This window comes from Limanda limanda, chromosome 13 (genome assembly GCF_963576545.1).
Source record: "Limanda limanda chromosome 13, fLimLim1.1, whole genome shotgun sequence".
NCBI classification, from domain to species: domain Eukaryota; kingdom Metazoa; phylum Chordata; class Actinopteri; order Pleuronectiformes; family Pleuronectidae; genus Limanda; species Limanda limanda.
In genome coordinates this window covers 11,751,678-11,778,148 of record NC_083648.1, presented here as the reverse complement: position 1 = coordinate 11,778,148, position 26,471 = coordinate 11,751,678, and the positions used below count along the sequence as shown (strand labels likewise).

The 26,471-nt window shown below is 43.0% G+C and overlaps 1 protein-coding gene across 1 annotated transcript in view; it reads right to left on the bottom strand.

The window, feature by feature from the left end:
- LOC133018044 (solute carrier family 22 member 23-like) overlaps positions 1 to 21,780 on the bottom strand; it is a 32,758-nt gene extending 10,978 nt beyond the window's left edge. The window contains exons 1-4 of the mRNA XM_061084326.1: positions 21,251 to 21,780; positions 13,790 to 13,893; positions 13,515 to 13,669; positions 1,032 to 1,200 (exon numbers count right to left, since the gene is read on the bottom strand). Coding sequence (XP_060940309.1) covers positions 1,032 to 1,200; positions 13,515 to 13,669; positions 13,790 to 13,893; positions 21,251 to 21,748 — 926 coding nt within the window. The 5' untranslated portion in view covers positions 21,749 to 21,780. The remainder of the gene's footprint in view (positions 1 to 1,031; positions 1,201 to 13,514; positions 13,670 to 13,789; positions 13,894 to 21,250) is intronic.
- Between the last annotated feature and the right edge of the window lie 4,691 nt (positions 21,781 to 26,471).

The window sequence follows — 26,471 nt, the reverse complement described above, 5'->3', positions numbered from 1 at the left end:
GACATATGAACATGTCCACATGGTTGTGATAAGGATGGGAGGGCAGTATATTTCAATAATGATGACACCTATATTGTAGGCACACAAAAGTATGTTCTTGCTTGATGTTTGTTTTCCACCAATCCCTGGGATCGATGTGGAAGGGGGAGGCACATGTCCTTCCTGTTCTGCTTGATTCAATTTATGTCCATTCTGTCAATTTCATAAACCTTGCCAAACAAGAGCATGATATCAAGAAGAAAGAGCAGTATGTTGTGTTTTTTTGGCCGACAGCTCAGTTTGATTAGACTTTATGAGTCGAGAACCCCAGGCAATAAATGACAGTAGATCCAAGGACACTTCCACATTTAAAAAGCAAACATTTTCATTCTAAATTAAAAGAAAATGGTAATTCTCTCATGCACCATTAAAACACTACTCAGCTGTATGCCTTAGATTTCTGAGTCCTGCACTATATCTTCCAACTTCTGTAAAATCCCCTGTTAATTCAGCTCTGTGTCCAACTCTGATTGAAGTGCAGATACAGCCAATGTTGATCAGGGGGCTTTGGAATACTTTATAGGGCAGTCCCCCCCTTTTTTTTACTTCAGGTACACCATGCAAGAAAGCCATGGTCTGAAATACGCTGTGATGTCTATTTTTTGGGATAATTCCCCCCTGCTGACTTTCAGCAGTACTTTTAGAATAAATGAAGGTGAAAACAAGACTATTTATGGCCTGAGCTTTAGCTGAAGAGACGCACTCACAGTAGAGGTCACTGCGAATGGGTTCACACAAAGACGTTACATTTAATTTGGCAGGGAATTCCCTGATGGAAAATGTCCTTGGAGCAAAGACTTTGTCCACTTCTTAGTTTATAATGTGTAAATCTGCTAAATTATTTTTGATATACAACTGCTAAAGCAACTTTAGAAACAACGGATGCTTAATATGGAACCAATATATATATATTGAAGTTGTAGAGGAGGCATCAAACACATGTTTTAACTTCAACAGAATTCCCAAAACATTGATGCTGGGGTTTTCCTTACCAGATGTAGGACAGCATCAGCAGCAGGGGGCAGATGATAATGGCTTGAAGTACCTGCCAGTCACGGCAGAGGTACGCCATCCCCGGCATCAGCAGTTGACCAACCAACACCACAAAACTGGCCACCATGGTCATGGAGAAACGCCAAGCTGGCAGGCACAGCTCGATCCCTGGTAGAGAGAACACAAACAGAGGGTGCATGTTTTTAAATCAGGTTTTCTATGAGGGACAAAGACGAAATGGGCATGGGTCAACAGGGCAAATGCCATATTTCACAGATTTCTTGTCAACATCAGACTAGTAAGAGTAAAGAGAGACAGTAAAGAGAGCATTGGAAATTAATGATTTAATTTGTCCTAGGCTGAAGGAAACAGAGAAGAGTTGATGAGTCAACTATCGAAACAGAAGGTGGAGAAGGTGAGGCAGGGACACATGTATCCCGACAGTGATGATTCTGACTAAGAGTTTCATGTGGTTCACCACAGACGTTCACTCACAGACATACAGTCAGCCCTCGGCCATCAATCCGCATGACTACTAATGTATTTATACTGTGACTGTTAACACAGAGGAAAACGCATTCTAATATACCAGCGTGGGAGGCAGTGCCTCCTCAGTCAATAGAGAAACAGACAATGTGGGTCGCTTAGGGCTGGAAGTGAATTAAGAGAATATTATTGTGCATAAACTTTGATAAGTTAAAACAGTTTTCTTTTTTTAATGTAAAGTATTTAATATAAAAAATAAAAAAATAGTTGCAAAGAAATGTAATTGATATTCAATATTGTTACTGTTATACTGTTTGGCCATAAACTGATACACCACAAATACAACCAAAAATATAAAACTATTGTTTGCCCATCTTTTCTGCATTGGTTATTGTGTAAAATAATTGAAAAAAAATTATATAAGCGTATATTAGCAAACGCAGATACAAATATGTCTCATATCGGCCAATCTGCAAAACAGACGTCATCTTGGAAACTTTTCTGACATTTTATTGATTAAATGATTAATTGATTGTTTCAACAAAAAAAACATCAACAAGAGTGTGAGTGAGAAGTATAGGTCAATTTTAGAATGCAACTGTGTGTAAATAAAGGCCACAAATCAGCATGTACAGTTGTTGTTCGGACACAGTACACAGACCACGACAGTAGGCCGCTGTGAGAGTGAACTCAGCAGAAAGAGCTTCCTTGTGCTCATTTCTCCTCTATCAGAATGGCACTGATTCATTCAGCCGGTCATTAACATGCGCCCCACACTGGCAGCCAGCAACCACAGACTCCCCAGCCCTTTAGTTACTGCAGTGTAGCGGATGGCATCACATCAAACCACAGAAAGTGAAAACTACTGTATCGCTGCCTCTCTCCGTCAAGCCAAAATCTTTTTGTCCGACTTCATTCATCCCCGTTTATTATACATCACTGCTTCTCTTTCCTAATGGCTCCTGTCTGCCTCCCAGGAATGCGGAGCACTCTCCAGATTGGCCTTTCAAGGTGACGGGGCCAGCGCATTACAGTGGGTGTCGGTGGCCCCGCTTCATTCCAGTAGAAAAGACCGGAATTTCAATTAGGACTTGCCCCCTTCTGAGGACATGAATAATGCTCTCTGTTCACAGACACTATCGCAGCTGGAATGACAGAGCCAATGAGCGGCGAGCAGGGCGATGGGTGCAAGACCTGCTGAGTCTGAACCAACTAACCTCCAGACTCCTTCCCTGCGCGGCGCTGGGAGAAAGGCGGCGGTTTCGCTAGTTGTGGAATACATGAGATTTGAATTTTTCGGTTTTGTACAAGACATCATGTGCTCCAAACAGGCCACTGCATTGTGACTGGAAATCCTATATGGTGAGCTGTGGACAAATGGTCCCATACAGTTAGATGCAGTGATGAAGCAGAACAAACTAGAGCACATTGACGTATGTTTATATGAAAATAAGGATGCATACTGTATGAAATAAGTTTTCTCGATTGAACTTCAGAGTGAGCACATGAGGCCATGGAAATGAAAGGAAGCCTGAGCTCCTTACTCCTGGTGACCCTAATCCTCCGCAACCCACTAGATCAGCATTCCCACAATGCCCTGCTGCAGCCTGTGTCCTACAGACATGAATCCACCAATAACTTATCTGACGTCACATTCGAGAAACTTGCCAAAGATGCTAAATAACATGCCAAGCCTCGGCAGCGACAAAACAACAGGGACCAATTAAAACGCACGGCTAAGGCATTTACCCTGCAGGATGTTTAAATGACATAATTAACGAAACAAGCCAATAGCCAATTTATAGTAACGATAATCCTTAAAGAAGCTTAAACTGGTTTGCTGACTCGGGCAAAACAGGAATATGAAGCACGCTCTGCGGTGCATGCCACAGCAACTCACAAGCCTTCTGTCCAGTACACAGCTCCGTCAAGGAGAACCATTGTTTAAGAAGTGAAAGATGTCCACTAAAGGCACCCGGAACAGCCATTCCCGCAGGCGAATGAAATGACCTTCACTGGTCACATGAGGTCCTCAAGGCCCCATGCTACAGTTTCACTGGGTAATCCAGGATCACTTGATTTGTAAAGTAAAAGTAGAGAGGCATTTCTCGAAACTGAAAGATAAAAACGAAGGTTTGTTTGCTAGGATTAACTTTAATGGCTGTTGTGCATTGGCTGTTCAGTCCACATCTGGACCTACAGGCCTACGTAAAAGCAAAGAGCAGTTAGATTATCGTCATTCGTCGTCTTCCCTCAGCTTTGTTCAACCAATTCTTAACTTATCCACAAACGTACTTGTGCAAGTGCAAGTCTCGCTAAAGAATAAAGATATTTAGTAAGCTCACGGGTCTGTTTTATCTTCTTGTGGGCGGACTGTGTGGGGCTCACCTATGCTTTACTGTGTAGGTGTGTCATCACTGGTGTTTTATTAATACACTGTTAAAGCTCTACACCTTTAAAGCTGGGGTCACAGATGGAGAATATCTAATGAGACTAAGCTCAATTCAGTCATGTGCAAAAAGCTGCTGATGAGTTTTTGACGAAACCTCCTCTTGAGTGACAGGCCGGTGCAGCTTTGTCAGCAAATAGCTTTTTCCTGATTAGAAACCAATGAACCCTGGTCTTCGACCGTAGATCGAAGAGGGTTTTTGTCGAGGAAAAACTGCATTCTCGGTAGAAAACAGTGATCCCATAGGAGGAATCAAACATTGTGGGTAAGTGTATTACCGTGTTATACCTACAGTTAGTGAGGGAAGTCTCTGAGAGGAGGACACTTTGCTCTCACGGTACATAATCATCCAAGAAGCCGTGGCAGAAGGCCACTGTCCTGATGAAGCGTGAGGAGACTTAATCTGCTGACAAGGACAAAGGCTTTTGTCGGGTCAATTAAAGGTCATGTAGAATAGACTTCTCTGCCCGGGGCATTTGTTTTCAAGTTGGCGTGCTGAGAAGATTCTATACTGATGGCACATTATCGAGATTCTTTGTCCATATGGGCAGGAGCTAACTGTACTTTATTTGCAATCACTGTTAGGGCTATGTGATATGACATAATATATATAATAACAAGAATTTCCTGTGATTCATATTATTCTTTATCATTTATTATGTTGTGTCACTTGACAAATTAACCATAAATTGCGAATTATGCCACAAACTGGTCAGTTTCACAATCTAGAGGGCATACAGGCACCAGGGGGCGATCAAGATGATTTGACTTCTCTATTTGGGAGCCTTCATGTTGTCAATCTTTATATATTAAGTCTGTGGTTTATATACAGTGGGGTCCAAAAGTCCAAGAGCACTTTCCCATTCACTTGAATGGAAGAGCAGTGTCTGACTTTTGGACCCATGTATATCCTGAGGTATTGTTGCTCCTTCCAAGCAATGAAACGGAGCCGTTGACAAAGATTAAGGTCAAACTCATTGTTTAGTCTCTTATCTGGATCTCAACTACACTTTCTTCTGATCTGTGTGAAGTGAAAATGTCATCAATCAAACCACAAGTAAAACACAACAACATTTTTTCTTGTTAATGTGTTTTTATGACCCGAACCGTTCCTACCCCCTCTTCTACCCACACACAGCAAAGACCGAAGCTATCGTCTGAACAGGAAACAGAGCGACTGATGAATACTTTGCTCTGTGACACAAATAAGAATAAGCCCTGTGTTTCCTTAGTGCACCAAAGTCATCAGTCTCACCCAGAGAAGATCTGAGACAGCATTCATTTCTTTTCACACACATCAGAGGAGGGTGCAAAGATTGGCCAGGCTGATTTGGCCAATCACTGGACTTCACTCAGGAATTTGCAGCGTGAGATAACTTGAGGTTATGTCATGCAGCGCGTCTATCGCTGCAACCGTTGCATGACAAGGGTTAAAAATGTGAACAAGACCATTGGTTGAAAAATAGAACAAATGTAGGACGTACAAGCAAATAGCCTAATGTTACACTGGAGGAAGTCTGCTGAGCGACCAAAAACGCAAACTCTGCACAAAAGGGAACTTTAGCCCAGCTCATAAGAAAACTGACTCTGCACCTTAACCCATATATCAGCAGAGGGGCAGAGCAGATTGTGGGGAAGGAAGAGGACGGTTCAACCAGAGTATCATGCAAAATACCACTTTTCGGCCGAGAAGCATTTGCTCTCTCTACACAGCACAGCCCCGGCTTGTCTTTCTTTCAGCCCTTAGCAGGGTTTATCTGATGACAGTACAATATCTCCGCAGTGGTGTGAGGCGGACTTGGCTGCTGTCCTCCGGGAGCCATAAAGCCATATGGTGGGGAATGAAAAGCTTGTCTCTTCAGAGTCCAGATCTGGCACACACTACTTAGGTCAGTGCGGACTTGAGTGATATATCCATCAATGGAAAACACAACAACAGAGAGTAAGATGGGCAAACAGACAATGCTGTCCGTCAGACTGTACCAACAAATAGGGAAGCTGACATTGACACAGAGAAGGCCATTTATAGATGAGTACACACGGAGCTTCCATCTTTCTGTGCTGCCCTCTGCACTTCATCTGTGTGCAGAGAGATTAATACCTGTGGGCTCCACTGGGAGAAAGCACCTCATTACAGGCAACACACGGTACAGCGAAGAGAACTTTGCTTTGAGGCTCATTTATACTCAATGTTAGATACGCATACAGAAACAGACGGACCCTTCTCTCTGTAGTCTGCAATCACTTCGTCTCTATTTGTACACGCTCTTTAAAAGCCGATGGACACGGACAAAACAGACAAAATGGAGCGGTACAACGGCAGATCATAAGGTGCAGTGTGGTCAATAGTTCAAGGGAGAGTATTCGAGTTTGCGACTACAGGCAGGCATCTATACAATGTTACAATGCCTGGTCTCAGGGACAAACAGATAACAATGCGTCCACATTGGCCTCTTTCTTCAGAGGAACATTATCACAACCTCCCCCACCGTCACCAAGTTTGTTGTTTTGAGAAACACTCGCCTCACGCTGCCCTTTAGTGGATGTAATGCTTAAAGCTGGGGTGGGTAAGTTGTTTCTGAAACACTTAATTGTTGAAATCTTAAAAGCTGGTGTCTGTGTGTAGTGTAGCCGACTTAGCAACATTAAGGATCTGTGCAGTGAAGGTTACATAGTTGGAAAAGCATGCGTACAGCTACCTGAAGGACACACACAACCATAAAATACAGATACATAAAATCTTATGTCATATGAGATAAAATGTCACATGACCCAATATAAAAAAAGGGGAAATGCTCTCAGATGCCATTACACAATGATATGTGCTTTAGTTCAAGCCCCCATGCAATCCTATCTCTCCAAATACACAAACTGCTCTCCTCATTTCATCTGTGCACATCAGATCCTTAGTTTCTTACAACAACACATGCTTCCAGCTGTTTCCCTTCCTCTACCTGCTTCAAGTATTACTGTTTAGATTTTTATGGATTTTAAATGTTTTCTTTTAATATGTTCATGTAATAACTGTTAATCTCAGGCTGTGCCAGAGGGGCCGTAAACCAAGGACAGTCTACGTCAAGGTCGAATGGATTTGTTCCGAAGCAGCACATGACCATAGCAGGACTGCTAAACTAATGTGTACATAACAGTGTTGCAATATATACTTTAAACATTGAAGTGTCCTCATATATAAGGTAATAGATAACTCACCAACATCAGGAGCAGTAAAATTATAACTTTAAATCATCTTTGAACATCTTTGACACAACCCGTTATGGAAAAGAGCATTAATGTACCTCTCACATCACATTTGCTTCTCAGTGTTCCTGGTAAATGGTTGTCTGCTGTTTGTGTTCATGTTCCTGACCACTGCCCACACCAGTCCAGTTCAGAGGGAGTGACAGCAAACACCAACCACACAATCGATGTGTGGTTGGTGTGCCATATTGACACAAATGCACAACAATGTTTTGACGACATTTTCTTGTCTCTTTCTCTAAATGTATAAGCCCCATCATTTTCTACATACACGGTGACTGGTATTATTAACAAAATCCAAATTGTTTATATATGCAAGGTGCATTTTAGCCAGAACTCAACCACAGTGCTAAATCAACATGGTTAACATGGTAATTGGAGCAGGATGTGGATTGCTTATTGGTATTTTGTGGTGCATAGTAACAGGTGAGGTTTGCCAAGGTATTTTTAAATTGGCACAGATCCTATTTTTCAACAATTAAATTAACCAGATGAATATTCAGCAGCACTGTCATCCAGCAAGTGACCATGACCTGGCATAGGCAAAAAAAGGAATGTCCCTTCTATCTCGAGATTTTACTTGTAATACAAGCATCGGAAATGCCTGTGCTACTGCCAAAAAATGCCGGGTGAGGCATCAGCGAGTATTCAAATCTATGGACCGATCTGATACCACAGTATTTCCTGAAAATCAACTCTACTTCACCGCTCCAAAACAGCAGTTGCGATGTATTGAGACTGGTAAGTAGGCTACTGTTTTTAGAGCAGCAAAGAAGAAGTGATACCGTGTAGTGTAGCATTAGTCAGAGCTAGCTATAATGTCAGCAATTTGGCAATATTACGTGCTGTCCAGAAAGTAAAATGATGACGTGGACTTGAAGCAAGACTCCAGTTTCAAGCTATTTTAAGGAAGTACCATTAGTGTTTTCCAAGATTTATTTATTCAATTTTCATGAGGAAAAGATGGTTTCGGAATATTTGTACTATCTTGTAAATGTTGACCAATGTAGTGATAGTTCATAATCTCATGTACTGATAAATCTGAGCATGATATAGTAAAGTATAGTGTCCAATCTATTTTATGAAAAGACAAAGTATAGAAATAGTCATTGGCGAGATTAAGCAGCACCACACAAATAGAAGATGAAGATCCACCATTAACGATTTATCTTTCGTCGAGATCATGACACACACACGGAGCAGTCACAAGCATGTGGGTCAAAGGTCACTGACTGGAAAGTCGCGACGCTCTTTATGATCCCTGACCCAAGAGAATCATGTGGTCTGCCTGTTGTTTCCTACCCTGTGTACGTCTACTGTCTCTCTCTTTACGAGGCTTTCACTCCCTCAGACACATGCACACACCCGTCGCATGTACAGACACGCCACCTCACATTCACTCATGGACAGTGAGCAAGCGCTCCACTTAAAGATGCGTTTAAAGAGCGTGGGAATTTCAAGTACTTCCAAAACGTAAACATCATATGAGAAATTAAAACGGTGCGAGTTGAAACACGTTAAAGCAAATGCAATAATAGTTGTAGGAAGAAGCCGCACTTAAAGTTAGAGTGTGTACTTTTGCCTGTCAAATAGCGCTAATCACATATTTACTGTAAATGGACACTTCGGGGGGGAAATAAAAAATCTATCTGAGAAAAACAACAGATTTCAGGCCCAGACAGCTTACGGGAGAGCACGATTCAACCTGTATAAACAAAGAACAAGTGAGCTCTGGCCCACTGCCCCACAGCACAGTCACCCCGTCTCAAGCTGATCACCAAATTCTCACACAGCGCGGAAGGCTAGCATGACTCAGCTCGTTGATGTGCTGTGTGTGGGGGGATTGGGGATGGGTTGAGTTGGTGAGAGTTGAGTGTTTGCCTTGCAAGAAAACAAAATAGCATTAGTGAGCGGTACCTTGATGCTGAGCTATATGTACTCTGAGCCTTTCCTGGTGCTGGGCTGCTAAAAACTCACACTGATGGAGCACGGAGGTATAAATAGCAGCTCTGGATCAGATGACTTAGTTTTACTGCTCTGCTGGTAATCCTACTGTGCAGCCAGCGTGGTATAGATACATTATCTTTATACTTGAAACAGATTAATGTTAATATTCAGGAAAGCTTTTATTTGGGATGGTGGTGCATTGCCCCTTCAGTCACCCTCAGAGGTGAAAAATGTTGCCCTCTCTCTCTCCCTCCTGCAGTTTCCACATTCCTCCTAGTTTTCATGTTCCTCTTTCTTGCCCCTCATGGCCATTGCTGGTCCCCCTTTCTCTTTTCCCCCTCTTTGTCTGAAGCCAAGCCGCCACCAATTCTCTTTTCGGTCTTTCTTTGTGGTGGTTGACGTTGGGAGCTGAGTTAAGTGTCACATCATATCAGCCACGTTACGCCCTGCACTGGGCTCCAGTCCAACTTGGGTAGTAGCTGTGCAAAAATGCCCACGCTCTTAAAAAGAAGGGGCTTACCCACGTCCTCAATGGATTTCCTGATTGATGCCTGCATGGATCAATGAAGGGTCAGAAAGGTCCCGTCTTCTAATTAGTGTATTAACGTACAATGCCCGTTCTAAACCTGCCTGTTTGGAACGGGCTGTTTGCTTGACCTGTGCTGATGCTGGTTGCAGCTTTTCTTTCTGGACCTGTTAAAGTTACCTGCAGTATTTGAGCTGCAGAAAGCAGCTGCAGGACTCGGTCCACAGAACCCTGAAGCTGCACAAAGAGCTGTTCACCTGTTTAATCAAAGTTCTGTGAGGCTCGACTCATCTAACCAGAATGCACGATTGTGGTGATTAACAACATCACTTGCATTAATGAGTCCCAGCCGTCGCTGCTACAGAGCACTGGTCACAAGTTTATAAGTATTGAAAGTATTGCGTGTCCAAATTGCAAATTGCACAACAGATTTCTGGAATTATTAGAGATACCAAACAGAAAATCACAGTAACCTCACTGTTATTTTCTAAACTTAAATGATCTTATAAAATGGCATCCATGGCTTCAAGATGCACACACTAAAACCTAATTGATGAGAAAGGGGGATTAGTGCAACCTCTTCTGCAGTGGAAACAGGGATTAGCCTCAGAGTTTCCTTTGTGAGCAGAGTCAAACAAAGCAACACACAAAGGAGGATCATGTGTTTTCTTATGGTACATGCATACTGTTCACATGACTGACCCGATGTCAAGACTAAGATGCATATTAGCTTTGCTAAACTCTTTAACATGTTGCCAGCTCTCATGCAAACGCATTTAATACCCTGAACCTTGAAATAAAAAGGATTGATTACTGCAGTAATGTGTTATTGAACGACTGTGCTCCTTCTCTTGGCTCAAGTGGAGTTTTGTCAATACGCAGTGTGGCTACAGGGCAAATATCATGTGACAGGGACCACACATGATCTGTAATAGGGGTGACAGTATAGCAACACAAAACCTATACAAATATGCAATGCTCCAACAAATATGACAGTGCTACAGCAAACTGTTCTTAGACAGATATTAGTTATACATATATATAAATTTCATGAGTGACTGAAATAAGAACAACTGGGGCAAGAACCACAAGAGGGAATGGACAGATTGGAACATGAGCCATTTCTCAAATACAAAGGAATAGAATATCATTGCAGAGGGTACAGTGCTGCATCAACCTTTCAAAAAGCATCTCAGTACAGAGAAGAATATCAATAACAATGTCTGTGACAACTACATTTACTTAGCAATCAGTGAATTTTAGTTTTGTAGATTGAATGGTGGAATAGCAAACGCAGAATTTTCAAATAGGGAAAGTATAATAGGGAAGAGAAAAGTAGAGAGCTGAGGAGCAGAAGCGCTGGGGGCAGGGAAGGTAGCATTAAAAAGTAGACTGAGAAAGGAAGAGTAGAAATAACAAAAGTAGTAAAAACTAATAATGAGAAGGAAGTAAAGAGGTTAAAAAAAAGAAAATACTTTCACAATGATCGTACCCTCGAGACATACGTGCGTGTCTTTGTACATATTTGGAATGCATCCCTGCTACACTAAAGCCCTGCTGCTGTAAAAACTGATATTGAAATTAATTCATATGTTGATTATTAAATGGTCAAATCCTGCTCAGATATTCAACCATTTGTAGGCGTTTTCGTATGCTTACTTATTTCTGCCTTTAACATACACTTTAACACATACACAGTATTTGTATGTCAATTCTAAGCTGAGTACTCTAGCTAAACAATTTTTTTCTTGCTTTTTTTGTTTTGTACCATTTATTTTGTGGAAATTGAATATGATAATAATAATAGTAAAAAATACTAAAAAAAGCATCTTACATAAGCTTGTGTAGTGGCAATGCAAATACATCTTAAATGCCTCTTATTGTGAAATCCCTTTGCCTTCTATTGGGCTTGAGAACCACTGATTTATTGAACCATAAGCCGTCGGCTAACGTGAATACAATGGAGGGTAATGTCGAGTTCATTTCAATTTGATAAGACAAAGCTACTGTACAGTTTAACTCTGTGCCTTTGCCTCCTCCTGCCGCGCCCTTTTTCCTTTGTCCTGTTACTCAACGGCCTTTCTGTTCAGGGAGCGGGGGCAGAGCCTTTCAGGGTGAACAGTGTAGAGAAAATTAGGAAGACAAGGACCCCGAGGGCCCCTTCCTTCATCATCTCGCCCTCCACCTTTGCAACCTCCCTCTTCACTGGTCAATTACTGCAGCCAAGAGGCTTTTCAGGATCCATAGTGGAGACGAGAATGTGCATCTGCTGCTGGGCCAATTATTAGGATGCTATCAAAAAGTCTGTTCCCTCCCCGCGCTCTGGAACCTGACGCACAACATTCCCACAGATCTAATGATTTAAGCCTTTATGGTGCCGAGAGAAGGTCACGTCAACGGGAGAAGATTCATCTCCACCAGCATCAGAGCCGCTGCAGACTCTTCCTGCAGTGATGAGGGAAGCTACACAAGTTACCATCTCTTCTGTCTTTTTCAGATTATTGATTAGCAGCGAAAAGGATTAAATCTCTGTAAAATTCTTGCTGTGGCTGCACTTAAAGGGAAATTTAAGAGTAAACCTCAAGGTTAAGGGGGATTGCAGTTTCTGGGTAGGGAGAATTTATCAGGACAACAGCAGTTTGACTTATTAAACGTGAGGAGGTCACTGCAAAACAATAACTCTTCTCAGCATGAGACAAGAAGTGGAATAGCTGTTTTGATCAGGTTGGTAGTGGCCGCTCAAATTAAGAGTAGAGATACAAACTTAATTTAAAGTATAATTATTATCATAGCATTATTTAAAAAAAAACATATTGTAGGTGCGGAAGATTTTGGCTAAAGGGGTGTCATTTTTTTATTTAACCTAATTTTTTATTATATGGAATGGTGATCAATTATATTAAACAATTTACCCAGCCCCAACAAAGTACACCGCACCTGGCCGTCCAACAAGAGCTGCTCTTACTTCCTAGACAGGGTCTCAAACAAACAAGTTTGACCCAGAGGTTTTTCTGCATCGCTGCTGAGGCCATTTGTTGTGAGCACCTCTGTTTAGTGCAAACATTAAATCCAGGAACCCTCTACAAAAGGTACAGTAACTTTTGAAGGGTTCAAATGCTACGTGGAGGTCCTGAAGCAAAATACGGCATCAAAGACAATACCCGCTTATTCCATGTACACAGTCAACACAGATATGCAGAAGCCAGACGAGACCATGGAGAAGAAAAGTATTGTGCACGGATTTACGAAGAGGTATGGTTGAGACTGAGAGGTATTTTCTGTAAGTCGGCTGTTCCATCACAGGCCACAGAGAGAAAAACTGGAAATGGCTCTTTTTCCAGTATCTTGTGCTGCAGCAGTAATCTGCTCTGCAACAAAGACGCTGACATTACAGGGCAATAAAATATCAATCTGCGAGCAACGTAGCATTTTCCCATCGGTGTGAGATGCTAATAGATAATGTTAAACCACCGCCTTCAGCAGTCGGCTTAATATGGCTTTAATGTAGGTAGGTAAAGTTGAAGTGGATCTAAATGTCAAGCCATTTTGTTGCCATCATGTTCCCTTCCCTTCACTGTGTTTTATCCGATCTCCTACAGCACAGAGTGTTTGAGTGCATAACAATGTCCAGTCTAGCACCGTTGTCGGTGCACTCACCAAAATCACCTGAGAAGCCAAAGAAACGCGCAGCACAGCCATTCAAAGACGGCCATTTACATCATGTTGCTTTTGGTAACTATGTTATCTTGCATTGTAACTCTGCTGCCATAGAAAAGGCATTAACACAGGGCTGTTAGCTGAGGGTTCAACACTTACTGAGGACGTAGAGAGACAGGGTGATTCCTGCCAGACAGAAGCCCTCGAAGAACCGCAAGGTGCTGAACATGGGAACGTTGACGGAGAAGGCCACAGTCAGACCAAACACCAGCATGAACATCACCGATATGATCAGCACTGGGTGACGGCCAAACCTACGGACAAAGTCAAATAACATAATTGATTACTGATACTTTTAATGCGGAAAATGCCTTTTAATTTCACATTTCTATTAATAAAAGTTTGTGTGAATGAACTTAGTTGAAAAATCTCACCAGTCAGCCAGGACTCCAAACACCAGGTATCCAAAGATGGATCCCACCAACAGAGAGAACTTTGCAATATGGACTTTCCATGCTGCGTTACACACCAGACTCCACTGTGAAGACAAATAAACACAGGCATTAGTTCCGAGAAATCACTGCTGGGTAAAGAAGAGAAAATGGAAGTGAAAGATAAATATAATGTTTACGGATGAGTCATTTTAGTCTCTTGACTATCGCTCTCTGCTAGGTCGGTCTTATTTATGAGACCGTCTGGCAATAACTGCTTTCACATTCAAGTAAATATCGAGTAAACATCAACCTGATATTCCCTCATCTCCATTATTCCTCCAACTGTTACTTTCCCTTTTTCGTTTCTGCAAATATTATTTTACACAGAATATAACGCAAGCAATTTTTATGTAATGCTGCTTGCATAAACTCGAAAAAAGTATGATGGGTCATGATTAATGAAGTGTTTCCTAGCATGTTGAGTTAGACTATATCAAAAACCTTTACATGGAACTTGTGTCATAGTTAAACTCGTAGTTTCAACTGTAATTGAATGATATCAAGTCACCGTTTGTGATTGAGAGTATAAAAAAGTACTTTAAATTGTCAAAACTATTTAATGGGGTTTTCCTATTAAATGCTTACAAGGCAAATGTGTGTCTGGGTTATGTTTCATGTATTTGACTACTGCTGCCACTAGTTAGGCTGGACAATCTTGTTTATTCTCCGCAAATCAACATCAAGAATTAAATTATCTCTAAGTGGGTATAATCTAACATATTTTATTTCACTGTGTTTTTGTCCGTCCTCTGCAATATGAAAAGATGGTATATCACCCTGTGTCTGTTCATGTTCTTTGCAGATTCAAACCCTCAGGACTTGTAGACTGTAAACAATGCAGTGTGTGAATTGAGCAATCCCTGACCTTTCCCCCTAGAGCAGTGTCAAGCTGTGACAGACAGACCTTGTGCACACGAGCAGTCATCGTAAATAGGTGCAGCAGCAAACAAGGAAATACAATAACCCCGGAAATAATTTACACATCGGGCAACGTTGAGTAACGACGTTATTGATAAATGATCCTACTGGAATGGTTGATGCTAAGAGGAATACAATTCGAATATCAGAGAGGAGGTGGATATTTGGGCTCTTTTTTTGAAAGCATATGCCTCCCAGGTGTCTTTGCTGAGAGACGCAACAGGAAGGAGCAGATATGGGCCTAGTCGTCATGAAAGGTGCATAGTTTATTGGAGTCAGATCAATGCTGACCTCAGATCTGTTTCATTCATACGCCGAATCTTCTAAAACAATATAAGATAACAAAGTGTTGTTAGTAGTTTCACTGAGAGGCTGTAACCTCCCATAACCTCCACCATAGTGACTTGTCCAGAATGGAACGCTCCAGGATTACCCAGAGCCACCCAGCCATCACATGATCCAGGCATGCCACTCATTCAGTATCGATGTCAGCAGAGGGAAAGACAGTGGGAGGCAAACAAGTTCCTATTGCACAACCCCCGCAACACAGAAACACTGTAGCTTCCCTCCTCCAGGAACTTGACAAACTGAATTTAAACTCTGAGTCTGCAATTACACAAGTTCCAGCAGTGCACCCCCGGATGACAGCGCAGAACAGACATGTGCAGCTGACCACAGACAGATGACCAACGCCGACATTCTCAAGTCACATGACGCGGACTAAGCAGCGAACGTCTCGTGAGTGGTGAAATGTGAGGCTAGATGGCCGGGGGATGTCAGGTTGGGATTTCGCCAAAGTATCATTAATGTTCCTCATTTGCCAATTTTCATGTATTATTAACCAGGTCTCTCTCCAGGCCAAAGGCTCTGACCGAGCTGAGCGTTAAAGGGCTTCCGCTCTGCTATTAGCGCAAATCAGAAAAAAAAAAGGAAAAAGGACAGACCATCAGCTTCAGCAGAACAAAGAAATCCCAGCAAAGTGTGATTCAGTCTTAAGCACGAGTCAGATCCATGTAGCTTGTCTCCTATGCTCCCTATTATTTCTGCCAGTCGCTAACCTGCTATTGTCTCGCTCATTTGGGAGTAATGAATAGATGTCAGTGTGCAGAACTGGCTTGGACACGTATAAATCTAATAGCTGATGGAAAAAAAACGCAGAGCAATTCAGGGCCAGGAGAAAATCAGTCTGAAGTCCCCGGGGTGTCTGTCGACCTCTCAAAACGACCGGCCACCAGTCGGTCTACACCGTTGAGTCTCATTAGCTCCCATGAAGACGCTCTCGCATCTACAGCTGCACATTTCTGCACTCGTTGAACTACAGGGGTGGTGGGTGGGGGCTTGAGAGGAAGGAGGGGTGAGCACGGGCGGGAGAGATGGATGAAAAGCACAGGGGGAGGCAGGAACAAAGATTATACAATGTCGATGGAGAACATGCTAAAGAGATTGAGAGCAACGCAAAAGGAGTGATTAGGAAAGAGCTGGGACGGGTGAGAAGCTGAAGAGAAGGGAGATGCTTCAAAATCAGTTGCGAGGAGAAGGCGGAAACACACATGGAGAGACTGCTGCATAGTTACTGCCTAGCAACAGACCATCGCTGTGGTGATCAGACTCTTTCTGCTTCCAAGTGCAAGTTTTAGCACCAGTGCATCATCGAGAGGCTGAAATATTATAATGTGGTGGTAGTGCCGGTGAAGGTAGAGGAGAATGAGTGAGAGCACGAGGATAAATCTTTACTACTCATACTCATACTGCAGTTTTGTGGTAAAATAAAAAGGGAGAAAAGTTTGCAGATATGAGGATATTGCCTGACAACTGATTTATCTTAGTGCTCATGCAGCTTTAGCATTCTGATGAAAGGCAACGGCATGTTTGACAGGTTACATTTCCCTGTAACCAACAGTGACAGATAATGAAACAACAAACCTTTGTCAATCTTCATTATTCACTGTATTGTTTTGCTGGCAGCTGAGAACCTCCCACTACACGTCTCTGTCACCACAGAGACTTCAAATGCATCAACAACCCACCGACACTCTTACAACATGAACTCCATGACACAGTCCTGAAAACAAACTTGAACCAAGGCCAGGGGTCAGGCCCCCCCATACTGCTCAGCCCTCCCTGTTACAAAACAGCTCTTATCAGAAACAAGCATGTATCACATTCTCTTGTCACACACGACGAGCCTTCAACAGAGTTTTATCTTTTGGGCACACAGGCATCCTCTCCTCCCAGCTGACGCTGCGAGTGGCTGTCATTGTGTGCTGACTGGGTATCTGCAGTGGGGTCATCGCCTTTCGACAGCTGAGACTGTTTCAAAGTGTCCCACACTGATCCAGAGTCAGCGGACGGAGCCAGGCAGCTGGGTAAACAGTACGAAGGGCCCCGGAGCAGAGAGGCCTGCGTGGTGTTCAGCTGAAATATCATCTTTCACATCTATGGGTGTGGGACCTCTTGATACTGATACTGGGCCGGGGTGTACCCACACTTGTGCTTTGCAACATATCGTCCATATCACCTCAATACAATGCTCTAAGATAAAAAATGGCAATGACATACTATTTAACTGTACAATGTTGAATCGTGCACTCAACTCAGAATTACCTCCATTGTCAATTGCATATTTTTGTACATTTTCCCAACATCTTCAAAAGTCTGTTTTAGTCTCAATATAGGAAAGTCACAGGATAAATAGATTATTTGCCATTTTCCTTTATCCAAATTATTGCTGGTAATTTTAATATTGCTCTGTTAACTGGCTGTTTTTTGTTTGTGTGTTGCAATATTAACCCAAAACTACTTGACGGATTTCCACGAAAACTGATGGAAAAATGCAGTAAGGGTGAGGGAGGAGCCCATTACATTTTGGTGCAGATCCAGGATTTAATTTATGTAACATTGTGAGATAGGGTGTTTTTCAACATTCTCCTTGACTTCTCAGCCATTAATTGACCGATGTTCATAAAAACAAAACAAACAATCAGGCATGTGAAGTGGACTGATAGTCATGAGCAGATCCACATTTAAATCAGGATGTAGTGAATTTACATGTGGTTTCATGAGGGGACTGTAGGGCCTTGACAGAGATATGAGCTCTACTAAGTTTCATTCTAGTTTATTAAGCAAATAAGGAAACGCTAGTTCCAGCTTCTAAAAAACAAGGATTTGTTGCTTTTCAGACATTTTTTCTTCAGCATTTTAATTGTAATATTTTGGAGTTTGGGAAAACAAGCAATTTGAAGAAACTACCTTCGATGAGAACTTGAAATTCAATTTACCATTTTCTGACAAGACAATAAATAACGGTTCCACATATAAGCTGAAATCCATGAGGGTGTCAAAGCTTGGGACGAGTCTAAACACCATTCTACAGTGGAGATTGACAAGAGGGGAAATCCTAAACTCACTATAAGATACAAAAATCATCAGCCGCCTTTAGACGCCACTTGTCCCTGATTAAGACACAAGAAGTCGGCTCATACACAGGATCAATAAAGAGGTTAATCTTTGCTTTGAGGATGTTCTCAGTCCACTGCTTCAGATAGTGTCTGCAGCAGCTGTGTTGCAGAGAGACTATCTGTCTCGGAGTAATGATACATTCTCATTTCTCAGGCTCAGTCCAATTACGACAGGCCCTGAGGAGAGCTTTGACTCAATTAGGACGGGTCTCCACATTCACCACTTTGGATCCTTCACCACCACCTCAACCTCCGCTGGCCGCCTCCATCAAGGCCCTCTCTCTCTCTATGACGCCGGGAAAATGGAGCAAGTGCAAATGCATTTAAATTTTAAATGCATTCCTTTGCTACCGATTCCCGAAACAAAAACCCAAGCAGCAAACAAGGGAAAACATCAACATTTATTTACATGTTGAGCACCGGGGTAAGAATTTGTTGGTGCATTTTGGCCGTTTTTAGGGGTCCAGTGTCACAGAGAGCTGAGCCCAGTCATGTGCAGTTATGCCCCATGCAATCCAAACACAGGGAGAAATGCCAAGTCATCACTTCCTGCTGAAGTGTCACCCTCATGTCTGTGCTGTGGCGGGGCCTTAGAGGAGCGAGGGACAGGTCGACAAAGAGAGACGATGGCGAGGGGTCTATTATTATGCTTCTGTTTTTGGAAGAGTCTCCTGCAATGACATCTAATTCAAATCCTCCGAATGGTGACCTTGTCGGAACGTGGACGACACTGGTCAGGGAAGACGAGCCCTGCCACGCACTTATACCAACTGCTCAGCCCTGCCACTGATCTGCACTGGTGGTAGTGTCAACATGACATTCTCATTCTGTGTGCAAAGGCAACACAGAGGAGAGTATCTACAGGTTCCAGACACCAGCATGAGAAGAGGCAGCAGTGCATTTGGGCTAAAGTCACATGAGAACTCTCTGTCCACTTTTTATGGCCAAGAACAGACATTTTTGGATTGCTAGTAATCACCCGCCCAGTTGTTTTTCCTCACAATATGACATAATATTCAGCTGAAGGTTTGTTGTATTTTATAGGAATCAGTCCATAAAACCTTGCTCTGCAACCCCACCTATACCAAATAACCCTGCAGACACTTACTGACCTCAACTGTCCCTCAGATCCTGGCTAAAAGATAACGCCCCAGCTGCATTTTGTCTGCTTTATTCAAATGAGTGCATCATCAGTGATAAAAAAGATGAACTGTTGGCGTCCCAGGGCGCCACGACCTCCTCCTATACGGCACGGAGGGACTTCAAAGCCCAGCTCCAGATCATAGTCCTGCTGATAAGCCTTTTGATTACATTCCAAACCCTTCAGAGGTGAAGAGGATGCAGATTAAAACACAATTTACTGTCCTCTGCACGGGTGTGTGAGGTCATCAGAGTGTGTGTCAACATTTAAACTTTTCGTGATGAACATAGTGACTCCCTTTGTCCCTAATGGCTCCCTCTGAACACAACGGATTTAATCCCATCATCCAGCTGCTGATGTTAAAGTCAAGTTTACTCAGAAAGTAATGTGTATAGTGTCACGCTTTCATTACCATACTAAAATAACACTTGATATGTTGACGTGAGCTGCAGAATCCACAACAAGAGAAGAGCAGATCATGAGACAAAACCCTTCTTCCTCTATTTAGCAGACCAACTCTAATGCCTCCAGGCCAGTACTGTCCCCTCCTCAGGGCAGTTACAGGAATGTAATGGGGATGCCACCGGAGATAAAGGCATCCGTTCTGAATTAAAGTGTCTGGGGTGAGACCTGGGAAAAAAAGGGCTGGTGTTTGGTTATGGGGCAGAGATAGGGCAGCTGATGTTTGTCAAGGGATGGGGTTGCAATACTCAAGAGCGTGCACAGACTGACCTTTGCTCCAAATCAAAAAAGGGCTGCAAGTCTATTATGTGCATTACGACAACCGGCAAATTCCACCAGCCCATGGCAGCTTTGCCCAAAAGTGCAGGTGCATGATGGTCTCCCCCTGCACAGGTCACAGCTTGTGTCAGGAGGTCTCACTGTCATGCTATTCCTACTAGTTTGGGTTTTTTTGTGTGATTCCCTACAGGCAGTACAAGACCAAGCCATGGATGCAACAATGGAGGCGTACCCATAGCTGGCAAGAACCCTGATTTGGGCACAATTTGATATTAAAGGGTTGTGATGCTGTTTGAAAGTGATGTGTTTTTAAAATGATGGGCATTGTGTTGATAAGGCCCAGGATCTCCCTCTCTTACCAAAGTCAAAATCAACCCTAATGGGATTATAGGGAGGATCGGGTGACACAATGGGATGGAAGATGGAAAAATCCAAGAGGATTCTCCCTACCCTGTCTAGTGCCCCTGAGCAAGGCACCTTACTCCCCCAACATTTGCTCCCCGGGCGCCGTACATGGCTGCCCACTGCTCTGTGTGTCCTGCACCAGATGGGTTAAAAGCAGAGGTTAAATTTCCCCTTGCATGAGTGTGCCTTTGCATGTCTGTGCATGTGTGTGGGATAAATAAATGTATCTTAATAATTTGGGCACAATTTGATAGTGAGGGGCTGTGATGCTGTTTGAAAGTGGTGTTTTTTATTAAATGATGGGCATTGGAGAGGCGGTGGACTAGTGGCAGAAACTTGGACTATGGGCAGAAAAGGTCTCTGGTTCGACTCCACAAAAGACGAACTGGATTGATCTGTCCAAATATCCAAGAGGATTCTCCCTACCCTGTCTAGTGCCCCTGAGCAAGGCACCTTACTCCCCCAACATCAGCAGAGGTTAAATTTCCCCTTGCATGAGTGTGCCTGTGCATGTGTGTGGGATAATAAAATGTATCTTAATCTTAATCTTAATATTAAGGGGCTGTGTGATGCTGTTTGAAAGTGGTGTGTTTTTAAAATGATGGGCATTGTGTTGATAAGGGCCAGGATCTCCCTCTCTTACCAAAGTCAAAATCAACCCTAATGGGATTAAGGGGAGGATCGGGTGACACAATGGGATGGAAGAAGGATGCCCATCCCCGGGACTGGTCCTCTTACCTTGGTCACCACGTTGTGTTCGAGTCCCGTGTGCAGCTCGAACGTCCACTCGTCGCACCAGCACTGCATGCTGCTGTCATTGTGGCCGCCGGAACTCCCATTGGCATGGTACATGTGAGCCGGCCGCGTAACACTGCTGCCGTTCCTGGGCCCGTCCAGCAGCGAGGAGGGACCGGGCAGGCTCAGGTTCCGGAGGCTCAGGTTCACCCGCGGCTGCACGCAGGTGGTGTTCGGCTGCGCCAGGAGGAAGTTGTCCGAGAACTGGCTGAATCCGATGAACAGCGCCGGGATCCATGTCAGCACGATCAGCTGCTTCTGGTATCTCCCGAAGCCCCCGAGGAACGGCAGCACGGAGCCGTCGATGCGCGTCAGCAGCCCGGCGGAGTCCGGCGACACGAAGCCGTTCTCCGGCTGCTGGTGGTGGTGGAGCTGGTGCTGGTGGTCGTGGTGGTGGTGGTCGTGGTGGTCCTCCTCCCGGTCGAGCTGCACCACGGCCATCGCGGGTCCGCCGGATAGATGCCTCCGTGCGCGTGCGTGTGCGCGTCTGGCGAAGCCGGGGTTGCAGTGCTACGAGCGGCACCCCCCACCACCACCACCACCACACCCCCCCCCTGGCCTGTCGACTCCACAATGCGTCAATGTGCCCCCCCCACCACACCACACACACACAGCTCCACGGCGGTGGAAGCCGTGCGCAGTCACTCAGTCCCCAGTCCGAATGGAAATAAGACTGAGAGCAGCCTCCAAGCTCACACACACACAGACACACACTCACACACACACAGACACACAGACACACACTCACACACAGAGACACTCACACACACACACCAGAAGCCCACTGCTCAATGAGGCAGTGACGAGAGAGAGAGAGAGGCAGAAACTATTCCATGCTCTCCTTCCTCTGGTTCCCTGTTTCCTCTGGTTCCTCTGGTTCCTTGTTTCCTCTTGTCCTTGTTTCCTCTGGTTCCTTGTTTCCTCTTGTCCTTGTTTCCTCTGGTTCCTTGTTTCCTCTGGTTCCTTGTTTCCTCTGGTTCCTTGTTTCCTCGTGTCGTCGCTGAGGCGGTGGAGCAGCTTCCTGAAGGAGCCACAGGTAACACACCTGCCCACCAGGCTCCGGGTTGTTGACTCAACTCAACATGGCCACCTGTAACCGCTGGTGATCACCGGGAGGGCTCAGCTGGCTCAGCCACGTCTCACTGCTCCTCTCCGACCTGCACTGTGGTGGCATGTAGCTACCACCTACTTTCACTTCGTTACTCTACCTGCTTTCTTGGGTGATGCATTATTTGCTTTGTTGCCTTTGGTGTTTTTATTTGTCTTCTTTATAACACTTCTTAATGGCTGTTTTGAAATATGTGAAATTAAATCATTGTTATTATTATATTTTATTTTCATTATTATTAAATAAATTGTTCATGCATCTGACTCAAATTACGTTACTTTTCACTTTTACTTCACAGCATATAGCAGGAAATATTTGTAATTTCTACGCTGCTACAGTGCCTCACATTACATGTTCACATTAAGTTTATGAATATATTGTATATATATATATTAACATATAATATAACATATGAAATATATACATGTTATATATATGTATAATAAAAGTGTGTTTTTAAGTAATAAAAACGAGAGTGGAATCAGCCCCATGATTCAATCAGTGCAGATAACAGAGCAATGACAATAAAACAATAATCCCCTTTCAGATAATCACTATGACAATGCATTTGTTTTCAGTGGCATCATCTGCAGCATTCTCTGTTAATGTGAGTCTTTACTCTTCTTTTATCAAACAAAATATACAGTTGACGATGTTCTGGACCGTTGCATTAAGAAAGAGGCTGAACCTGGCAAGTCCTTTGTGTTAAGAAGCAAGTACTTGCTTACTTTCACTTGAGTGCATAAGGCTACATCCTTAACTACTGATCAAAGGCAATAATTTGATTAATAGGGCTGATGAGCAATATGGACAAAAATTATCTCAAGATAGACATTTTCTACGCAAAGCTGCTAATCGCAGACATTCCTTTGACTCCTTACTTTCTCCTCTGTGTCTCAAAACTGTAAATGATACCTCTACTCGTGGCCTGTGGTCATATCGTGAATTACAAAAATAACATTTTATGTGAATTTGAGTATTTAACCAAGATAAAGAATGGAACTCCAAATAAAACCTCTTAAACAGGCAAAGGGTTACATAATATCCACAATATCCTATTACAGTGGTACTTCCAATGTTTGCCTTGTACCTCCTCACTGTGCCTCTATAATGCCTAAAGGCCAATTTATGCTTGAGCGTATTTTGTAAAACAGATAGATAAGACCGCCCTATCCGTCGTGAAACGCCCTCTCCGAGCGCTTCGGACAGCTTTTCGTACACCTCTGATTTTTCTAACTGTCCGTGTTGTGTCGGAGAGCCCGCGGACAGCTCTTGGCTGTGATTGGTCCGCGAACGACATAATTTCCGTATGTCGTCATTTCCGTACGACGTCATTTCTGTTCGACGTCATTTCCGGACCTGTAACTTCCTGATTCACAATAAACACATACACAACTATGATTCTACGATTAATGTGACGTGTGTGTTAAGCCAGCGGAGTTGTCTGGCTGACGGTGGATCGTTCGAGCACTGACGACATGTGTGCACGGTCACACACGGTAAGAACGAGCTTTCAAATCGGCGCTAGCAGGCTAGGCTCTCGGGCTAGCAACCATGCTAACTGCGGTGGTAACAGTTCATAACTAGGGTGACCAGATTTGATTTTGTAAAAAAGAGGACACTTCGTCGCGGGGGGGGGGGTTGGCGTGGGGAGGTGTAGTGTATAGCATGCCGCACCATGACCATGTGAATGCATACAAATGTCACAAATGAAATGACAAAAATGACACAAATGACTATATGAACATCTATTTATTGAACTTTAACAAAATTGCAAAGTGCAAATGTAAAACAAATCTTTTTTGTGGCATTTAAATGTGTCAATAATGATAACAAATAAAACATTCTAAATAATAAATTCTTTATATGGCCACATATTAAAATAAGAAAATTAAGAAACTTTTCAGTCCTCCTCATATATTAAAGCAATAATGATAACAAATACAATATTCCAAATAATAGATTACTTATATGGCCACATATTAAAATAAGAAAATTAAGACACTTTTCAGTCCTCCTCATGTGGTTGGCCATATTTCTCTGAAGACTGAATCTTACCCAGGAGTTGGCGATTGCCTATCAAATAGGTATGAAAGTCCTTGCAGGTCATGTTTTTGAAATTGTACTGGGTGCACAGCTTCCAAATCGCTGCCACCTTTATTTACACGTAAGTGCCTGCTCTGCATGTCATGCACTCAGCTTCCGAAGCATCACGGCCGAGGCGAAAACATGGGTATTTTTTTTTTAGTTCGTCCGTGAACTTACATTTACGTTTAGGCATGGCTGCAGATGTAATGTGCTGTTGTAAACAGCGCACGGAGTGGAAGCGGCAAGGTGCTCAATGTTGCCAGATTGGAAATGGCAAAGTAACGTTCCAAAGGCTCAAAATAGTCGTATTTGGAGGATAATTATCGTGGCTCTGGCAACCCTGAGATCGGTCGCACAATGACAGACTCTCTCTACAGTCAGCTCGCGCAAGAAGGTGGAACGTAAGGGTGGTACCATTTCCAGAACTTGGAAGGCCGAAATAACTAGTAGGCTATGTGAAAGACCCAGAAACACAAATATGCGACGAGGCAAAAAAAAAAAAAAAATTATTAATATTTTTTTTGCGACGAGGCAAAATACCGGACGCATTTTTTAGGTCTCGAAAAGAGGACATGTCCGGGAAAAAGAGGACGTCTGGTCACCCTAGCATAACCCCGCCGTCACGACTTTAATTCCACTTCTATCATGACACTGTTTCTATAATACCGCCAGGTTAGAAGCAAACACTGGGTAGTAGTAAGAGTCGGGAGTCCCTGCTGACTGTGTGTGGAAGCTGGGAGGGAAGCTAGCTAGCTAGCTCCGTGTAGCCTCAAGCAGATTCAAGCTGTGGAATCAGCAACACAGTTCGGAAACAAGACCGGGGAACCGCTGCGCTAAGAAACGATAACATCAGCATCTTGACCCGCTGGGTGTCACTTTATTTAGTTCTGTTAGTTGCCATGGTTCAGTGTGTGGGAGGCAGGCTGACAGAGAAATATAAACACAAGTGGACTTCTTCTTCCGATAATTGGGGTAGGCTTCTCTGAGCTCGTCTTCCGTTGCGCCACCTATGGGTTTGGCGGTGAATTTTATTCGACGTACAGTGGTCGGAGAAGTAAAAATCAAAAAGACTCTTCGTCTCCCGCTGAGCCCTCTCCGAGAAACGGAGAACGTAGAAGTATATAAGAGCCAAGAAATATATTGATGTTTTTATTGAACTTCATATTGATGATATTTCATGGCAGAATAAATTAAAAAACAACAAATAGCAATCTTCATTCCACACATTCGGACTGTTCGAAACATGTTTTCCAAAAAATAAGATCATGTGCTTTAAGAAATTACAAGTGACATAGAACCACAGGTACAGGACTCAGGACAATCAATAATATAGATATATTTTTAAATGCACACTGCAGATGAGGGGTCCAGTTCTGTGCCAAGCAAAACATATGCATTTCAAATGTAAGGTGGATTAGAGGTAAGTACTTAAAAAACACATAGGTAAATAATTTATTAAGTTATTGAGGTATCAAACTACATTTTTAAAGTATTTAACAGCTTTTGAAAGTTTCAGATCTTGAGCAATAATGTGTGACTCCTGAGCCTAAAGTTTGTTGGTTATATTGTTTGTATTTTTTTTAATTGGCCCGAGACAGACCAATACACAGTTTGTCTGGTAACACAAAGAGGTTTTAGCTTTTCTTATTAATGTTATGTTTTGGTGGGAGTTTCATGATTGTTAATATACATTTTTATTCTGCCATCCCTACTTTCTTATGTTGTTTTGTACAGTCATGATGAGCTTTGTGTCTCAAGTAATTCTTCAGGTAATCATTTCTAATTCCACAGAAAGGCTTTAAAGATAAAACTTGTTTTATTCAAGGCAACCTGTTGTTTATCAACACTTTTATATGTAAGTTAAATGTCTCACAGGTCATCAATGAAAATGTTAGTATGTTATTAATAAGGGATTTCTCTACCGTGCCTGGTTTTGTAGATGTGAATTAGTAGATAGTTAGTTAATGG